We start from the raw sequence: 18,593 nt of genomic DNA, 5'->3' as shown, positions 1-18,593 counted from the left end.
AGGCTGTTATTCTGGTCTGTGGGCATGGCTCCACAGACGAACACCTGTCCTGCAGGTGTGGGGCTCTGGGTTGAGTCCCTAACAGCGCTGGAAAGAAGGAATATAAGGAGGGTGTAGGGGTCAGTGCACTGAAGCACCAAACTACACCACTCCACACGGACAGAAGGAAAGATTTACTGGAGATTCAAACTGCTGGGCTGGCTTCGAGGACAGAGAACAGCAAAAGAGTGGGGAAGCCTTGTCAGTTTTAAGGGGCTAGGTGGTGGGCAAGAGCAGCCTGGAACCAGCATGGGGACTCTGATCTACCACAGGCTTGTTTGAGTTAACAGAACAATAGATAACCATTAGACGTGAAATATAAAGATAACCATTACCAGAGGTAGCTGTCTGTGGGGGCCAAATAAAGGAAGTACTTGCTTTGTTATTTACAAACAGAAACCCAAGACTTCTGAGGAATTCTGAATTGGGGGTTTTGTTTACCCAGAATCCAGCCTGAGTGAACCCAGACTGTATTTAGGACATTGTCAATACCACTGCCATTTCTGGGGCCTTCTATAGACCTGACAAAGGAATAAGGGAGGGGGAAGATGGATCTATTCAAATTAATATGTGTGATTATTATATATATTAGCTATGCTCTAATAATTATTTTTAACTCTAAAAATAAAGCCTAGGCAATATCAGAAAATTATTCTCATAAATTTTTGTTTAATTTCTCCCTTAATAGATGTCATAGAGCATATTTGCCTTACTCTAACACCAACTACTTACCAGACTGCTTTTGTTCCTTCTGCAATGACAAATAATAGGCATCCTTTCCACCCCAGCACACTGCTAGTCCAACTACCACAGCACCGTCAGAGCCACGCACAGGGAACCCAGCATCTTCAACAGTGGCTTCCTGTGGCAAGCTAACTAAATAAATGAACAGGAAAACTGTCAAAACAACTTCTAATACTCAAGAATCAAGCAAACTATGAAAACTATGATACCCAAACCATCATGGTGGCACATACTTTATAATGTCAGCACTTGGGAAGCTGAGGCAAGATGATTATAAATTCAAGGCTAACCAGGGCTCTGTCCCCAAAGCATGTGAACAACAACGAACAGCCCACTTACTTGTCCTAGGTTTCTACTGTGCAATAAACACTGTGACTGAGAGTAGTTAGGGAGGAAAGGGTCTACTTCAGCTTTCTGCTTATGGTATATCATGAGGCAGGAACTAGAGAAGAGGTCATAGGGGAACACTAATTACTGGTTTGCTCCTCGAACCTCGCTCAGCCTGCTCTTATACCACTCAGAACCACCGGTCCAGAGGTGGGGCCCACAGCGGGCCGAGTGTTCCCACCTCAGTCATTAACCAAGAAAACGCCCTGCAGATTTACCTGGAGACAATCTGAGAGAGGATTTTCTCAACCCAGGTTCAGTTTCCCAGGTTAGCTTTTGTTGAGATGATAAGACTAGGTAGCACACTGTGTAGAATGGATAAATTCTAAAATGTCATTTGGGTGATCACTTTCAGGTGTGCATAAGCTCCTTCATGTTTGTTTGGTTTCTCTGTGTAGCCCTGGCTGTACTGGAACTTGCTCTGTAGACCAAGCTAGCCTCAAACTCACAGAGATCCATATGCCTCAGCCTCTGAGTGCTCGGGAATTAAAAGTGTGTGCTGCCACACCCAGCTTATGTGTATAAGCTCTTTTTACATTCCCCATCAGTAAGAGACCTGTCACAATGAAGACAATGAACTACAGCTTGCCTAAAACAGATCTATAATGGCTAAAGAGAAAGCAGTAGGTAAACAAAGATGTCTTCTAAGTTTCAATAACAAATAAAGACCATTTCACACACAAAATAAAACCTTTACAGCAAATTCACCAGTTCTTAACCAAAGGCACCAAGAGTTTTATTGTGAACAATCAAGTATAATTTTTATATCTACAGTCAATATTTTTTTCTAAATTAACATCTACTTAATTTTACAAAGGTCAAGAAACAATTTAATTGATCTTCACAAGACCAAGGGCCTCTCCTCCCACTGATGGCCAACTAGACCATCCTCTGATACATATGCAACTAGAGACACAGCTCTGGGGGGAGAGGGGGGGTACTGGTTAGTTCATATTGTTGTTCCTCCTATAGGGTTGCAGACCCCTTTAGCTCCTTGGGTACTTTCTCTAGCTCCTCCACTGGGGGCCCTGTGTTCCATGTATATTCCAGAATATTTTTCTGAAATATTACAGAGTATCTTTCAGAAAAAAAGAAACAATTTAATTTACAATTAAAATTTCAATACCTAAAAGATACTGGTACATAGGAAGACAATACATATTTGTTAAATTTAAATGAACTTTATAGGTCTCCATGAGAAGCCTGCCATTATGCTTGGTAAATTAGGAACAGGAACTGCTATACACTAAGAGCACAAAGAATCCGTCATCAACACACATGCTCCAAGAACTGAAGATGAGACAAATACTAGCAACTTACTAAACAGACACAGCAACAGAGATTTGTGATAGCCAATCAAACCTCATCTCCACAACAGGGTGACAAGTTGACTATAGCAGTTCCCCAGTCACAGGACAATGTTCATGGCATCATTTAACCAAAGTTTCAAAACTAGAAACCCAAATCTATAAGGATTTGGAACCATCATTTCAATATAGTCTGATTCATCAGAAAGGCTAATGCTCAGGATAAACCCTGGAAAGTTCGGCTAACACACTCTGTGAAAAAGAAATACAGTATTGTTCTGCTGCGTGCTTTTAGAGTGAAGTAAAGAGCAATTTGTGGTGCTAATGAATGATAAAATTCTAGTACCAATAATGTGAAAATATCCAAAACATATTATATATGCTACATAGACCTCGTATAATGGAGAGCAATTATTAGCAACTAGCTAGACACACATTTATTCATTTAAGAGATTCTTATTAAATGAATATACTTAATTTTTTGAATATAGTTATTTAATTGCATATATATCCCAATCCATCCATATAACTCCAAATTGCATTCATATATATATGTGTGTGTGTGTGTGTGTATGTGTGTATACACACATATATACATGTATGTATGTGTATGTATATATATATATGTGTGTGTGTATAGGTATACATACACGTATATGTATGTGTATATATATTCCAAGACCCCAGTACAGAAAAATTAAAGCTTAAAAAGTTCTCACCTTGCTTCAACTTTCCACCTATGGTAGCAGTTTTGGAAGACATTGAACTTGTCATCTTTTCACAAGCCAGAGAGATGGAAAAGCGCTTTTGGCATTGCCACTCTTTCACAAATGTCTGAAAGAGAATCTGGTCACTCGCTACATCAATTATGGCCAGACTCTCTGAGCTGCATGAGGCTTGAGTTAACAGCAATCCATCCTGAGACTGCAGAAAAAAACTTGTGTCTGCAACAGAACCATCATAGTCCTTGAGGCTGTCTCTAAGCTCTTGACTCAAATCCTGGTTTTGATTATCTGAAGGTGAGCCAAATAAACAACTTTTCCCTGGCTGTAAAGCACTGCTGGCTTTCTGACATTTTACAGATGTTCCGAGAATCTCTGGAAAGGCTACCTTAGAAGCAGAAGCAGGAATGGGTGTAGGAGGAATGAGGCCATTGTCATCAGCTGCAGCACTTTCTTTATGAGGCAAGGGAGATGAGGCTCCACCATGCCTGGCTTTGCTCTCTAGCCCTTCAGTCCTGTTTTTAACTTCATTACTGGGGAAAAGTGAAGTTCTCTGAACTGTCCCCAAATCTGAATTTATTTCCTGTCTTTCATGTGACTCTTTGCTATTTCCTTCAAAGGAAGACAAGTTTACATGTATCAACTTGGGCTTTTCATTTTCTAGGGGACTAGATACTTTATCTAAAATTCTTTGCAGTTCTGGACTTAAGTTAAATGATGCTCCAGACCAAGTGAATGAATTATCTTGATTTGTCTCTGTGAGTTTGGGCTTTGGGGACCCTTCATTTTCATCTCCTCTGACCACTTCTCCTTGGGGACACTCATTACCCAGCACTGCAGAATCACTGAGTTCTAATGTTTTAAGGGCTACTGAGTTACAGTTCTCTTGCACATGAAATCCAGCCATATTGTCTAAGGCTTCAATGACCTGAGCAGAGTCTATGTCGGAAAATGTAATAGATTCACCACTGAGACAAGCTCCTTGCTGCTGAGCACCCTGAGGCTCACTCACATTTGGTGTCATAACTGGGTCATCTTGTGGGTGTGGAGGATTGCTGAAATGGTTTGCTGTCATTTCAGAGAGGAGTGGCTGGTTTGACTTTATATCAGGTGACTGTCCTTGTCCTAAGCCATCTTCTCCAAAACTGTCAAATAGTATACTATCACTCATATTCAAACTGGTTTCAGGCAGACTTTCTTCCTCCACACCAGTAGGAGTTCTCATTTGAGGAGCCAGCGGTATGATTGGCTTCACTATTTCTTGTGTTTTAAACCCTTGAAGAAAACTGTTTAATTGCGAATCAGTAACAGAATGCTCATTCCCTTTAAAGCAAGTGCCATTTTCCCCCTGAGGTACTGGAGTATGGAAGATGAGGCTGACTGGAGCTCCTCTATTGATGTTCTTTTCGGTGTTTGCTTTCACAGACTCGACCTTCTTACTGTCCACATGGTCTGTGTTGGCTGCTCCTGGGACATGCTGGTCACCTGGAGTGCTGTGACGCTTGTTCTGCCAGGTGGAGCCCTCTTCCATTATCACTACTGCTTTTGCTCCTTGCGTGGTATTTTCAGTTGCCATCTGTTCAATTATTTCCTCTGACTGAGTATCCAAGTATAAGCTATCTCCGAAGTCACAGAAGGCTGGGTTAGAAGCATGACTATGTTCAATTCTATTTGCTGCATGAGCACCTGTTTTTCCTTGTACTCCAGAAGAATTTAGAAGAATTTCACACTGGCCTCCTGCTTGACCAAGTTTTCCAGTTGACTGAGGTGCCTCAGTTCTGCCTGTGTTACTTCCCAATGCCTGACGACAAGGATTTGAGTCATGGTCTTTTCTATTAAGCTTCATACGTTCACATTTGATGGGTGCAGCATCATTTGAGTCTCTGGCCACATAACTACTACCAGCTTGTTCCTCTGTTACTGTCTTCTGTCTGGTGCAAGTGTTTGTGTGTTTCTCACTGTGGAATTCCAGGCACTGGCTGACTGGGTAGGTGTCTTGGAGCTGGCTTTCTGCACCATTCTCCGTGAGCACCTCATTTCCCTTTTCTGTCTCCTGAGCCGCCAGTCCTCTTCTGTCTCTAGCAGCAGCAGGGGACTGAGCAATCACATTTTCCTTCTGAGATCTGGCAACAGGATGTCCCACAGCAGCATTGCTCTCTGTGGTTCTCCTTAAGCAAGCCTGCTTCCTTTGTAAAGGGAGTGAGGGCTTCTTGCATTTTTCTTTGGCACAAGAAGATAGATTTTTTGCAAATAGCCCTGGACTTCTAAATTCTGCATTCTGCTCCTCTAAGGACTTCTGTGAGTCTTCACATAGAGTAGATGCACACATAGTCTGTCCCTGTAAATCATCTCTATGCATCCCAGAGTCACGCATAGGACTACTGCCCCAAGATTTTTTCTGATACTTTCTGTCTCTCCCAGATGGTAAAGTGTTGTTCGCTTGCTCTGAACTAAAACTCAAAGCAGTTTTTCTTGTTTTCTCCAATGAGAAAGTTTGAAGAACTTCCTTAGTGCTTGGCTTTCCTTCTTTCAGAGACTTTCGAAGCATTTCTTTGTTGATACCTAAAGAAGTCCGTTTTCTTGCTGCACAAATGGAGGGTGTCTGGAGCTCGAGATTGCCCTGGAACTTACAGAGAGAGTCTGCATGCTCTCTGCAATCATCTATGCCTCGCTCTGCATCTGGGGACTGCTTGTCATTAGACCCACTTGCTCTAATGCTATTTCTGCCCTTTGATGCTAACCTTTTATGAGAACTCTTAGTCTGGGATTTGAACGTGTGTTCCTTTACTTCTGACGCGCTGGTCCGTGAGTGTGTGCTAGAACTCAAGGGTGAATGCGGATCCCACTGTACTCCCATTTCAATTAAGTCCTGCTGCAGAATCATTTTAGCTTCTTCCACTATTAAGGCTGCTGCTTCCCTTGCAGATAAGCCCTTGCCAGTCACCCAAATAGTTCTCATACTCCGCCGTTCTTCAGCTGCTTCCTCTTCTTCATCCACTGCCTTCCGGGCACTATTCAAGGGCAGGAGAAAAAGAAAATTAATGCTTTTCCTTCACTCACACACCATGAACCCACTCTATTTAAGCTGCTTCAGGGAACTAAAATGGCAGTGGGGGTGGGCATGTAGGGAGGAAGAGGGGGAGGAGAGACAGAAACAGATGCAGGCTCTCATTCTAGCTGGGAGAACTAAAAACTGATGTTTAAACTACATTCTTGTCAAGTGGTGTGAGGGATGCTCAGAGGGAAACACTGGAGAGGACAGGAGGTTGGCAACTCTTAAACAGCATAATACAGGAAATTCCCACTCAGACAGACTTCTTAAGCAAAAGCCTTAAAGACGGGAAAGATGGCACAGCAGTTAAGAGCACAGGCTGCTCTTTCAGGGGACCCAAGTTTAGTTCATGACATACACATAGCAGCTCACAATCTGTAACTCCATTCCCAGTGATTCCAACACCCTCTTCTAACCCCTGTGAGCACTGCATGAATGTCATACACAGACATATATGCAAGCAAAATACCCATACACATTAAATAAATAAATCTATCTTTTTTAAGAAGTGAGAGTCAATTTTTTTATTGAAAATAAATCTTCTCACAATATAAACTCTGAACAAAGTATATGAAGGGCTAGAAAATGAACAAAAGACAGAAAGTCCTGGAAGGAGATGCAGTTTAGAGAATGACATGTCAATGAGTGGGTTTTCACCTATTCCCTCAGAGGCAGGGTCTAATCAGCACCATGGAAAAACTTGGGAGTTGTGACTCAACTCAGGAGGAGGAATGCCCAGAAATAAGAGTGTGAAACCAGAAAAGTGAACCCATGTTCTTCATATAAATTGCCTCACATCTGGCTCTAAGTTATGCCAAAGTGGGCATATTCCAAACAGCCTGCCACAAGTCTGCAGCACTGTGCTGGCGAGATGGATCCAAGGGCAGCAGTGCTTGCAGCCAGGCCTGACGTCTGACTTCATTCCCTAGGATCCACATGGTAGAAGGAAGGACTACTTCCATGAACTGTCCTCTAACCTCTACGTGCATGCATGTGCACACACACACACACCCATGCATACACATAAATATAAATAAATCTAATTTTAAAATTAAGTCTTAACAACTAACAGAGAGGGGCTAGAGAGATGGCTTAGCAGTTAAGTTAGAGCTGTTCTTCCAGAGGTCCTAAGTTCAAATCCCAGCAACCACATGGTGGCTTACAACCATCTGTAATGGGATCTGATGCCTTTTTCTGGTGTGTACTCATAAAAATAAAATAGATAAATCTTTTTTTTTAAAAAAAAAGATGATACAACCTTTAAGTTGAAGCTTTAGTAATAAGGCAAAGTAGTTTAACACAGATATTTATCAATTTAAAACTCAACATCAAATCTAAATTTATAATAGAATGAAATAAAGATTGTCTACTTTAAAAAAAAACAAAAACAAAAAACAATACCAAGAGAGAACTAAGCTCAGCACTAGAGTGAGTTCTTCTGAAAAATAATGGTCTAGACCCCAAAAGATCAAACAATTATGTAACTGAGTGCTGGGAGGAGGACAGGATGTGGCAAAACTAAAGTGAGGTCATGAGGAATGGGGAGCAAGTTCCCCTCCACCCGAGTAAGACAGCTGCAAACCAAGGACAGGTCAGCAGACATCCCAGCTTGCATTTCGCTGCTGCTTGCATCATTCATGCCAGGGGAGGGAAACTGTGGTAAGAATCTTATGGAGCAGTCCCGTGGCCTGCATCAAGCAGCCGGCTGACAGCATGTGCAGGAATCACGCAGGTGGAAGGCCCAGCCAAGCCTCTGGATGGCGAAGGTCAAGCCATAAACTTAGCTAAAACCTCATGAGAAACCCCAAACCAGAACTGCCTCCAGAGACTCCTAAACCTCTTCATTACTTGCAGATACAGTGCTGTCAATATATAGTTAAGGTTATTCTGAAACCACTGTTTAAAAGTAGTTCATTACAGAAAATAGATAACATGGCTAACAAATCCATTAAACTTCAAAGCTGTGCAAGAAAATCCCAAATCCTACTACAAATAGATTAAATGACTCACAAGTAAAAGGACTCTGGCTCCCACTAAATTTCCCATGACATCATACAATGCAAAGCAACAAGAATAAGTGGGGAAAAAAAAAAAACTCAATAAAAGGAAATACAGGACCTAGTTGTGGTGCCTTGCCCTGGAATTCAGGATGCTGACACAAAAGATTTCAAGTTCAAGGCTAGCCTGGGCAACTTAACACGGTCTTGTCTGGAGGGCCAAGTAGGACAGAGATTATATATTAATCTCTGTGCTTCAAAGTCAGAGAAGGACAGTTTTGAACATATAGTAATGTTTTGTAAGCAAAGCATTCCTCAAGGAATCTCAGTAAAGGATAAGTTCGTCCAACTAAGACAAATCTAGGAATACCTCAGCAGTGAAAGTCAGAATTTCAACACATAAGGATATGTACAGCACCTTTCTACATTCACCCTCCACAGAAGCAAGGGCAAAGCTGCAAACTTAATGTACAGTGCTATATGCTGAGACACAGACAAAGGAAAGGAAGGAAAGGAATCCCACAGCTGCTGCTCAGCCAGTAGGTAGACTGTAAGGTACAGGGCACCACCAAAATCTTCAAGAACCCGAGCATGCAGTGTGCCAATACAATTCACCACAACTTTCTAAATTTAAAAATGGAACAGCAAAACAGAGCCAACTTGGAGAGAAAGAAACATGGGAACTGTCATAAATATACATCAAATATAAGAGCAAACTTATCAGTCATTGCAATCAATATGAATAGAACTGAATCATCTATTCAAAGAAAAAGATTTTCAATTTGGTTCAGATGTAAAACTCAACTACTGTGAAGAATGGTACACAAAATATTAAGAATACAAAGTGATTCAAAAGCTAAAGATGAAGGGATCCCAAAAAAGCAGATACACAAAAGCAGCTAATTCAGGATAAGCTAAGTATGAGTTGAAAAGATCTTAAGTGTGAGAAAGGGGACAATTAAAGCTCAAACTGCAACCACACATACACAAACAGATATGAATGTATTTGAAGCAAAACGCCAAAAAACAAACTGAACCAGAAAGAATCACCCTAAAAATATCAAAATAAGGGAGAACCTTGACTGTGAGTGTAAAGTAGGGTAAGAAAGAACCTAATTAATACACAAATACATTTCAGACATTAGACCTTACAATCACAAACACGCCTAGTCTGTACTGCTGATAAATCTAACATACCTGGCTGGGTTCCCCACACAGTCTGTTAGTAGCAGATCACTGGATTTTTACATGTCTACATAATGAAGTTTCCAGAAACCCATCAGGACAGGAGCTAGGTCCTCTAGACAGGCAGATGTGAGCAGGGTAGGCAGAGACACCAAGATTGCTATGGCTTTTGGTGGGAAGCAGAGATACACGTTCAGTGAGAGATCCTGTCTCAAGGGAATAAGAAGCAGGATGATTCAGAAGGACACCTGAAATCCTCCTTTAGCCTCTGAACACACACACACACACACACACACACACACACACTGTGCACACTTATGTACACACACACATATACTATGCACATGTACATTTTAAAAACCTGAATTTTTGGTTGTCACACAAAAAATAAAAGAAAAAAGTAATAAATTCTGTGGAAAAAAATTGAAACATATATATCAAGTAAAAGGCTCAAAATTCAAATCCATTTTAAAAAATAAATTATTTAAGAGAAAAAGAAGGCAGAGGAAGAAAGGAGGAAGAAGAGGGGAGGAGGAAGAGGGTGAGGAAGAGGATGGGAAGGGGGAGGAGGAGGAGGAAGGAGGAGGAAGAAGAGGAGGAAAAGGAGGAAGGAGGAGGGAAGGAAGAGGAGGAAGAGGAGGAGGAGGGAGGAGGAGGAGAAGGAAAGAAGAAAGAAGACAGAAGAAGAACCACCATCACCACCACCATAGAAATTTAAGGGAAAAGCCTAGTCAGGTAGTCAGTTAGAAGATATAAAATTGAGCAAACAGATATTCAGGATTACTCACATTTATACAACTGCAAAGTAAACCATGAGGAGATACAATAAAAATCTCTAACAATGTGATGTTGCTATTGGTGAAGCTATGAGAAAGTTGGCTTTCCACCAGCATATCAATAGAGAAAATGCAACTCCGGGTGACCATCCTGAGGGCAATTCTGAGGACCTGTGGGTCTCCCACTGAATTATTCCCGACAACAAGAAAACTGCATATTGTGGGCAAAAAACTGGAAGCAATATGGATGCCAGTGGATTTTCTAGGTTTTAATGTATTAAGTACTAAAAGGAAAGGGAGGCTATGCAAAGAAATACAAGATTTCTATCCCCCACCTAGTATTTCTTTTAATTTTTTATTAGATATTTTCTCTATTTACACTTCAAATGTTATTTCTTTTCCTCGTTTCCACCCCGAAAACCCCCTATCCCATCCCCCCCCCCACCTCTGCTCACCAATCCACCCACTCCCGATTTTCTGTCCTGGCATTCCCCTATGCTGGGGTATCCAGCCTACACAGACCAAGGGCCTCTGATTTCATTGATATCCACCAAGGCCATCCTCTGCTACATATGTGGCTGGAGCCATGGGTCCCTTCAAGTCTCTGAAGAAAGAAATCAAAGAAGACCTCAGAAGGAAAGATCTCCCATGCTCATGGATCAGCAGGATTAACACAGTAAAAATGGCCATCTTACCAAAAGCAATCTACAGATTCAATGCAATCTCCATCAAAATTCTAACTCAATTCTTTACAGAGATATAAACAGAAATTCTCAAATTCATTGAGAATAACAAAAAAAATCCCAGGATAGTGAAAACTATTCTCAACAAAAGAGAACTTCTGGGGCAATCACCATCCCTGACCTCAAGTTGTTCTATAGAGCAATAGTAATAAAACAAACAAACAAAACAAAACAAAACCACACATGGTATTGGTACAGAGACAGGCAGGTAGATCAATAGAATAGAATTGAAGACCCAGAAATAAACCAACACACCTATGGTCACTTGATCTTTGACAAAGAAGCTAAAACCATCCAGTAGAAAAAAAAGCATATTCAACAAATGGTACTGGCTTAAGTGGCAGTCTGCATGCAGAAGAATGCAATTTAGTCCATTCTTATTCCCTGTACAGAGCTCAACTCCAAGTGGATCAAAAACATCCACATAGGACCAGATACACTTAACCTATTAGAAGAAAAATTGGGAAAGAACCTTGAACACATCAGCACACGGGAAATTTTCCAGAACAGAACACCAATGGTCCAGGCTCTAAAATTAACTATTGACAAGTGGGATCTCATAAAATTGCAAAGCTTCTGTAAGGCAATAGACACTGTCACCAGGACAAAATGGCAACCTACAAATTGGGAAAAAATCTTTACCAATCCTACATCTGATAGAGGGCTAATATTCAATATATACAAAGAACTCAAGATGTTAGACTACAGAGAACCAAATAACACTAATAAAAAATGGGGAACCGAGCTAAAAAGAGAATTCTCAACTGAGGAATACCAAATGGCTGAGAAGAACCTAAAGAAATGTCCAACATCCTTAGTCATCAAGGAAATGCAAATCAAAATGACCCTGAGATTCTACCTCAAACCAGTTAGAATGGCCAAGATCAAAAAACTCAGGTGACAGCAGATGCTGGCAAGGATGTGGAGTAAGAGGAACACTCTTCCATTGTTGGTAGATTTTTTTTCTTCAATGAGTATGAAGTGTCCTTCCTTATCTTTTTTGATAACTTTTGGTTGAAAGTCAATTTTATTTGATATTAGAATGGCTACTCCAGCTTGTTTTTTGAGACCATTTGCTTGGAAAATTTTTTTCCAGCCTTTTACACTGCAGTAGTGTCTGTCTTTGTCATTGAGGTGAGTTTCCTGTACACAGCAAAATGTTGGATCCTATTTATGTATCCAGTCTGTTAGTCAATGTCTTTTGGGGGGATAATTGAGTCCATTGATATTAAAAGATATTAAGGAAAAGTGATTGTTCCTTCCTGTTATTTCTGTTGTTAGAGGTGTGTTTATGTGGCTATCTTCTTTTTGGTTTGTTAAAAAATGGTTATTTTCTTGCTTGTTCTAGAATGTAGTTTCTCTTTTTGTGTTGGAGTTGTCCATTTACTATCCTTTGAAGGGATGGATTTGTGGAAAGATATTGTGTAAATTTGTTTTTGTCATGGAATATCTTGGTTTCTCCATCTATGTTAAATGAGAGTTTTCCTGGGTATAGTAGCCTACTCTGGCATTTGTGTTCTCTTAGGGTCTATATGACATCTACACAGGATCTCCTAGCTTTCATAGTCTCTGTTAAGAAATATGGTGTAATTCTGATAAGTCTGCCTTTATGTTACTTGACCTTTTTCCCTTACTGCTTTTATTATTCTTTCTTTGTTTTATGCATTTGGTGTTTTGGTTATTATGTGACAGGAAGAATTTATTTTCTGGTTCAATCTATTTGGAGTTCTGTAGGCCTCTTGTATGTTGATGGGCATCTCTTTCTTTAGGTTATGGAAGTTTTCTTCTAAAATTTTATTGAAGTTATCTACTGGCCCTTTAAGTTGGGAATCTTCTTCTATACCTATTATCCATAAGTTTGGTCTTCTCATTTTGTCCTGGATTTCCTGAATGTTTGGGGTTAGGAGCTTTTTACATTTTGCATTTTCTTTGACTGTTGTGTCAATATTTTTCTATGGCATCTTCTGCACCTGAGATTCTCTCTTCTATCTCTTGTACTCTGTTGGTGATGCTTGCATCTATGATTCCTGATCTCCTTCCTAGGTTTTCTATCTCCAGGGTTGTCTCTCTTTGTGATTTCTTTATTGTTTCTATTTCCATTTTTAGATCCTGGAAGGATTTATTCAATCCCTTCACCTGTTTGGCTGTGTTTTCCGGTTATTCTTTAAGGGATTTTTCCTTTATTCAATCCCTTCACCTGTTTGGTTGTGCTTCCTCTTTAAGGGCTTCTACCTGTTGACCTGTGCTCTCCTATATTTCTTTAAGGGAGTTATTTATCTCCTTCTTAAAGTCCTCTATCAGCATCATGAGATGTGATTTTAAATCCAAACCTTGCTTTTGGGGTGTGTTGGAGTATCCAGGATTTGCTGTGTGGGAGAACTGGGCTCTGATGATGCCAATTAGCCTTTGTTTCTGTTGGTAAGGTTCTTGCACTTGCCTTTCACCATCTGGTTATCTCTGGTGTTAGTTGGTCTTGCTGTCTCTGGCTGGAGCTTGTCCCTCCTGTGGGGCCTGTAAGCCTGTGTCAGCACTCTTGGGAGACCAGCTCTCTTCTGAAGGGACCAATGTACAGAGGGCTGTGGAATAGCCCCAGCTCTGAGATGCAAATGGAGACTGAAAAGATCCTGTCCCAGCTGTTCCACTGTTCCTATGCCCTGTGTGCTCCTAGTCTGTCCCATTTTGGACAGTTATTGGAGAGAAAGTGAAGATCTCACCTCTGAGCCCAGGAGTGAGAGCACTCCTGGGAGATCAGCTCTCTCCTGGCAAGACCTGTGTACAGAGGGCTGTGGAGTAGCCTTAGCTCCCAGGTGCAGGTGGCAACTGGCCCCACTTAGTATTTTTACAAGCCAATAGCTAGTGAGTACCAATTTTAATCATTTGGTCCACTTTCTTTTTTTTAATGAAACCTGGAATCAAATAATGTATTTTATTGTTTAATTCTCCAGTCTTTCTTAATTAGAAGTGCCTCCTTGGTCTGTTTATCACAACAGGTATTTCTGAAAAGGACTGAGCAATTATTTTGTAAATTATCTTCCACTTTATACTTACAGTTTTTCCTTATAATTAAATCCATATTAGGCATTTTGCTAAGAACAGATTAGCATATTATACAACATGGTGCTGCATCTTAAAAAATCACTAAGAAGATAGACTGGAAGTGTTCTCAACACAGAAATGGTAAGCATATTGGGTCACGTTTGTGTTAATTATCTCAAATTAGTCTTTCCACAATGTTCACATGTTTTAATATTCTACCATTTAAAGGATAAAAATACATATTCGATACTTTTTAAAAATACATTTTAAAAGGAAAACTATTTCAGGGAAGTAGTTATATCCTCAGTACACTACACAAAGCATATGATATTGAAAGCAATAATTTTGCTGACTTATGGTTCCAGACTCAAAACAGGCATAAGCATGTCAGCATCAATACATCAACCTGACCACAGAACTGAAGAAAGCCCCAAGATGTACTTACAGACAACAAGAAAGAACTTTCAACTCATATTTTTTAGTGAATACTGCCTTCCCTCCCTGAAGAGTGACAGGTCATCTGTAGTATATTTTCAGCATGCATGTCTATGCTTGATCTTCTTCACCTCAGAAACTACTAGTTCATATCTTGGCATAGATATTTATCTCCAAAGAGTCTGTGAAAAATGGAGATTTATTCTACATAAAGTAGTCAGCCAGAGGCACATCTCAAGGAGATGAAAACACTAATCCTATGACAGCCCTAGTTCTCTAACAGAATGAGTTATACTCTGGAGCTGAAGACATTTAATCTGCATCTACTTCAGAATTTGTCCAGCTACGAACTAGAGCCGACAGGTGTGCTTTTGCATGCCAGGAACCCAATCACAGGGAGGCCAAGGTAAGGGAGTCGTAATGTCAAGAACAGCCATGTTATTATATAGTACGGCCTATCAAAAACATAGTTCATTAGTTAGTTAACTGAAGAGCTAAAGGTGACAGCAATGAAAAGTATCAGCTAGTGAGCTCACTGAGCATGGTGGCAGCATACAGTCACACCTGTAAGTACCACAGCTGTACAATAACTCAGATCACAAGACCAACCAGAGACCTAGCTAATACACTGTTACTAAGGAAAATTAAGATATATTGTTTAAAAATATATAATACATTCCTAAAATACTTGAAAATATACCCCTAAATTACTTAAACACAAATGTATAATGCCCTAATGCAATAAGAAGGCCAAAAATTTCTATTACAACTGTATGTATGTATGTATGTATGTATGTATGTATGTATATTCCTTAAAAGCATCATGATCTGCAAACTCACACACTAAACCCTATGAGCTTAGAAGACAGTTGAGACAGACTACTATATACAGGCTGACAACGGAGCACTGATAAAAAAAATTATGAGACACTACCACTGCTAAGGCTCTACAGTATTTGCACCTATCACCAACTCAGGGGCATCCCTCTAGTGGACATTCATTTCCAAAAGAACCATGCAAGGAAACTAGAAACCTGGCTCATTACATTGCTGTCTTAGTCAGTGTTCTCCTGCTTTGAAGAGACAACATGACCTTGGGCAACTCTTATAAAGGAAATCATTTAATTGGGGCTTGCTTACAGTTTCAGAGGTTTAGCCCATTATTATCATGGTGGGAGCATGGCGACACACATGGCACTGGAGCAGTACCTGAGAATTTTACATCCTGATCTATAGGCAGAGAGAGAAATGGGGCCTGGCATGGCCTTTTGAAACCTCAAAGCCCACCCCCAGTGCCATGTTTCCTCCAACAAGGCCACAGCTACTCCAAGGCCACATCTCTTAATCCTTCTCAAATATTGCCGCTCCCGGATGACTAAAGTGTGAGCATATATGGGCCATTTTTATTCAAACCACCACAATCACTAGGAAGCCTTCTTATACCACTGTTTGGAATACAGAAGGCTTTGTGATTTTTTTTTTTCCAGCATTAGTAAGGATGCAGTAAAAAGCCACTTAAAACACCACAAAAAAATGACGCTCAAGATAAAGAGCCACAGTGGGGACATGGGCCAACATTCAACACCCAACAGCTATGGAAACAAATACAACTCAAAACAATTTTCTGCCCCTTCACATGTCATTCCACCTCAAACCTTAAAATGAATCAAGAGTAAATGTACGAAACCTGCAAAGCCAAGAAGCTTGTAAAAGGTCACACACTGGTAATGCAGTGGATTTGATCTAACGCTTGTATTATGTTAATTGTTTAAAATCTGCATGTAAGATGCTGAGGGTCCCTGCCCCCCCCCAGTTGGTTTTAATTGGTAAATAAAGTTGCTGGTGGCTGATGGCTGGTCAAGGAGACAAGCAAAACTTTAGGATTTATGGGCAAGGGGACCAAGGAAGGAGGAAGGATTTAGAACCGCCATGCCAGGAAAAAAGTAAGGACCAGGCCTGAGAGCTGCAGAAGCATAGCAATCACGGAAGAGCCTGAAAAGAGCACCCTCACTTCAACTGGGTGTGGGTCAACAAAGATGGAATATGGATTTTAGTACATAATGACTTAGGAGTATTGGAGGGGGACATTAGCCATGTGGAGGCTTGGGAGCATCCCAGCCATCAAGCTATTTAGGGCACACTAAAATAGAAGCAGTATCTGTCTTTCATTCCGGAATCCAGAGCATTGGGGTGGGTAGCAAGGAACTCGATCTGCAGCTTCCACCCCTGGGTCCATTAGAGAAGAAATTAATTGGTAACTGTAACAACCAGTCCCTTCCCACCCTTGTTAAAAGATTCAGTCCAAAAGCCAGGCCCAACATCAGTGGAAGGGAAGAGACTGAGTTGGAAATGAGATGGGCATTCTGCTTTAGAATATATGTTTAATGTTCCTCAAATAGAATTGTTAGAAACCAAAAGTAAAGAGCCATCAGCCCTGATATTTTAATTTTGGAACATGTTCAAAAAGAAAGTAATTAAATGATTTCTTGATTATATGGTAGTCTAATCCATTCAATGTGTTGTTAGCCCCTCCCTGTTCACACAGTCTAGGAACCCTCTCATCAAAAACTGAGTGAAGGTCTCGTGTTGTAAAGAGCAGTTAAGCAGAGTGTATGAACGGATGAGCCCTGGAGAGGTGATGGGAGTCAAATCTACTGCAGAGGCCGGCAAGCACCATTGCCTCACTCATGCTCAGCCTGAGGAATCTAACACATGTCACGAGTGCCTTTCCAGCCACACGTGGTGTAAACTAGAAAACAAACAGTAACCCTCAAGAGAAAGTATAGTCACATTTTCCGACACAGCAAATATGCCCTAAGATTCTCAACAAGGGAAACATTTTAATATATTTCATATATTATCAATTCTTTAAGTTGATGCATTGTCACTTAATAACCCTAAGACAGACACAGACTCTGTTACCTTTTGAAAGGCAAAGAGTTCTTCAGAACCACCTCTACCTCTGCACTATCAGCTCTGGCAAGATCTGCCACAGTGAGAAAGCCAGAGGCGTACAGGAACCTGGCTCTCTGCGCGTTGAGTAAGGACACCCGGATCAGGTCACACAGCTCTCTCTGGATGCCAAACGTAAGACGCTTCTGAAACTGGGAAAGCAGTAGTTCCATGTTGTGCCAGCCCAGACGGTTGGAAAACACCGTAATCATTCCTAGAATGGTCAAAGAATATTTCTTGAATTAAAAATTGCTTTTAGACTAATTCTCCATAAATGTATAAAAATACATAAATATATATTCTATGTGTGTAGGTACTTATGTGCCTAAACGTGTGTGTGTGTGTCTGTGTGTGTCTGTGTATGTCTGTGTGTGTGTGTGTGTGTGTGTGTGTGTGTGTGTGTATGTGTGTGTATTTGGTTTGGTTTTGATCCTTCTGCAGAAAGTAAAGTTTAACAGAGCCAAGGGATAAGTTAATAGGAGAACAAACAAATATTAAAGGCCCTAGTTATGTGCACAAAGAATAAAGTAAGCACAATTAGAGGCAAGAGATTGAGGTCAGGCATCTTCCTTCCGCTCTCCACTTCAGTTTTTGAGACAGGGCCTCTCACTAAACTTTGGGCTCACTAACTGCCTGGACTAATTACCTAGAGAGCCCCTAGGATCTTTGCCTTCCAGCACTGGGAGTACAGATATGCATTGCTGTGCCCAGCTTTGTATGAGGGTGCTGGGGGATCTGAACTCTGGACCTCATGATGGTGTAAGAAGCCCCCTCTCAAGGCCCATCTCACTTATTCCTATGAACAGCATTTGGATACTGAGGCACACACCACTCCAAAACAACAAAAAGCCCCATTCTAGTCCACTCTTCTTACTACTTTCTCTTTTTTTTTTTTTTCTTTTTCTGCTTATTTTTTTTTCTTCTTTTAAATGAACTGTAACAAAACAGATGAAAGACTCTTTCCTGGACAAATGATATAAAACCTCAAATGCTAAAAGAACTAAAGAGCAACATTCTAGTTACTATTTTCTTGATCTTAGCCAAAAGACCAAGAAGCGACAGTATTTTCTTTAAAAAAAAAAAAAAAAAAAAAAAAAAGGCTCTCCTGCCCACCTGCCCAGACCCCCACCCTCTGGAAATAAAGAGATCATGAGAGCCAAGCACCTCCCTTGGAGGACGTCACTGCTCCACAAGAACACTGCCTCCAGATGCAGTTTA

General features: G+C 40.7%; 1 protein-coding gene across 1 annotated transcript in view; it reads right to left on the bottom strand.

Annotated features, from left to right (window-relative positions):
• Polq (DNA polymerase theta) overlaps positions 1 to 18,593 on the bottom strand; it is an 80,030-nt gene that overhangs the window by 29,744 nt on the left and 31,693 nt on the right. The window contains exons 15-17 of the mRNA XM_021184708.2: positions 17,346 to 17,589; positions 3,197 to 6,210; positions 772 to 915 (exon numbers count right to left, since the gene is read on the bottom strand). Of these exons, the coding sequence (XP_021040367.1) occupies positions 772 to 915; positions 3,197 to 6,210; positions 17,346 to 17,589 (3,402 nt within the window). The remainder of the gene's footprint in view (positions 1 to 771; positions 916 to 3,196; positions 6,211 to 17,345; positions 17,590 to 18,593) is intronic.

This window comes from Mus caroli, chromosome 16 (assembly GCF_900094665.2).
Source record: "Mus caroli chromosome 16, CAROLI_EIJ_v1.1, whole genome shotgun sequence".
Taxonomy (NCBI): domain Eukaryota; kingdom Metazoa; phylum Chordata; class Mammalia; order Rodentia; family Muridae; genus Mus; species Mus caroli.
This window is presented reverse-complemented; position numbering and strand designations above follow the sequence as displayed.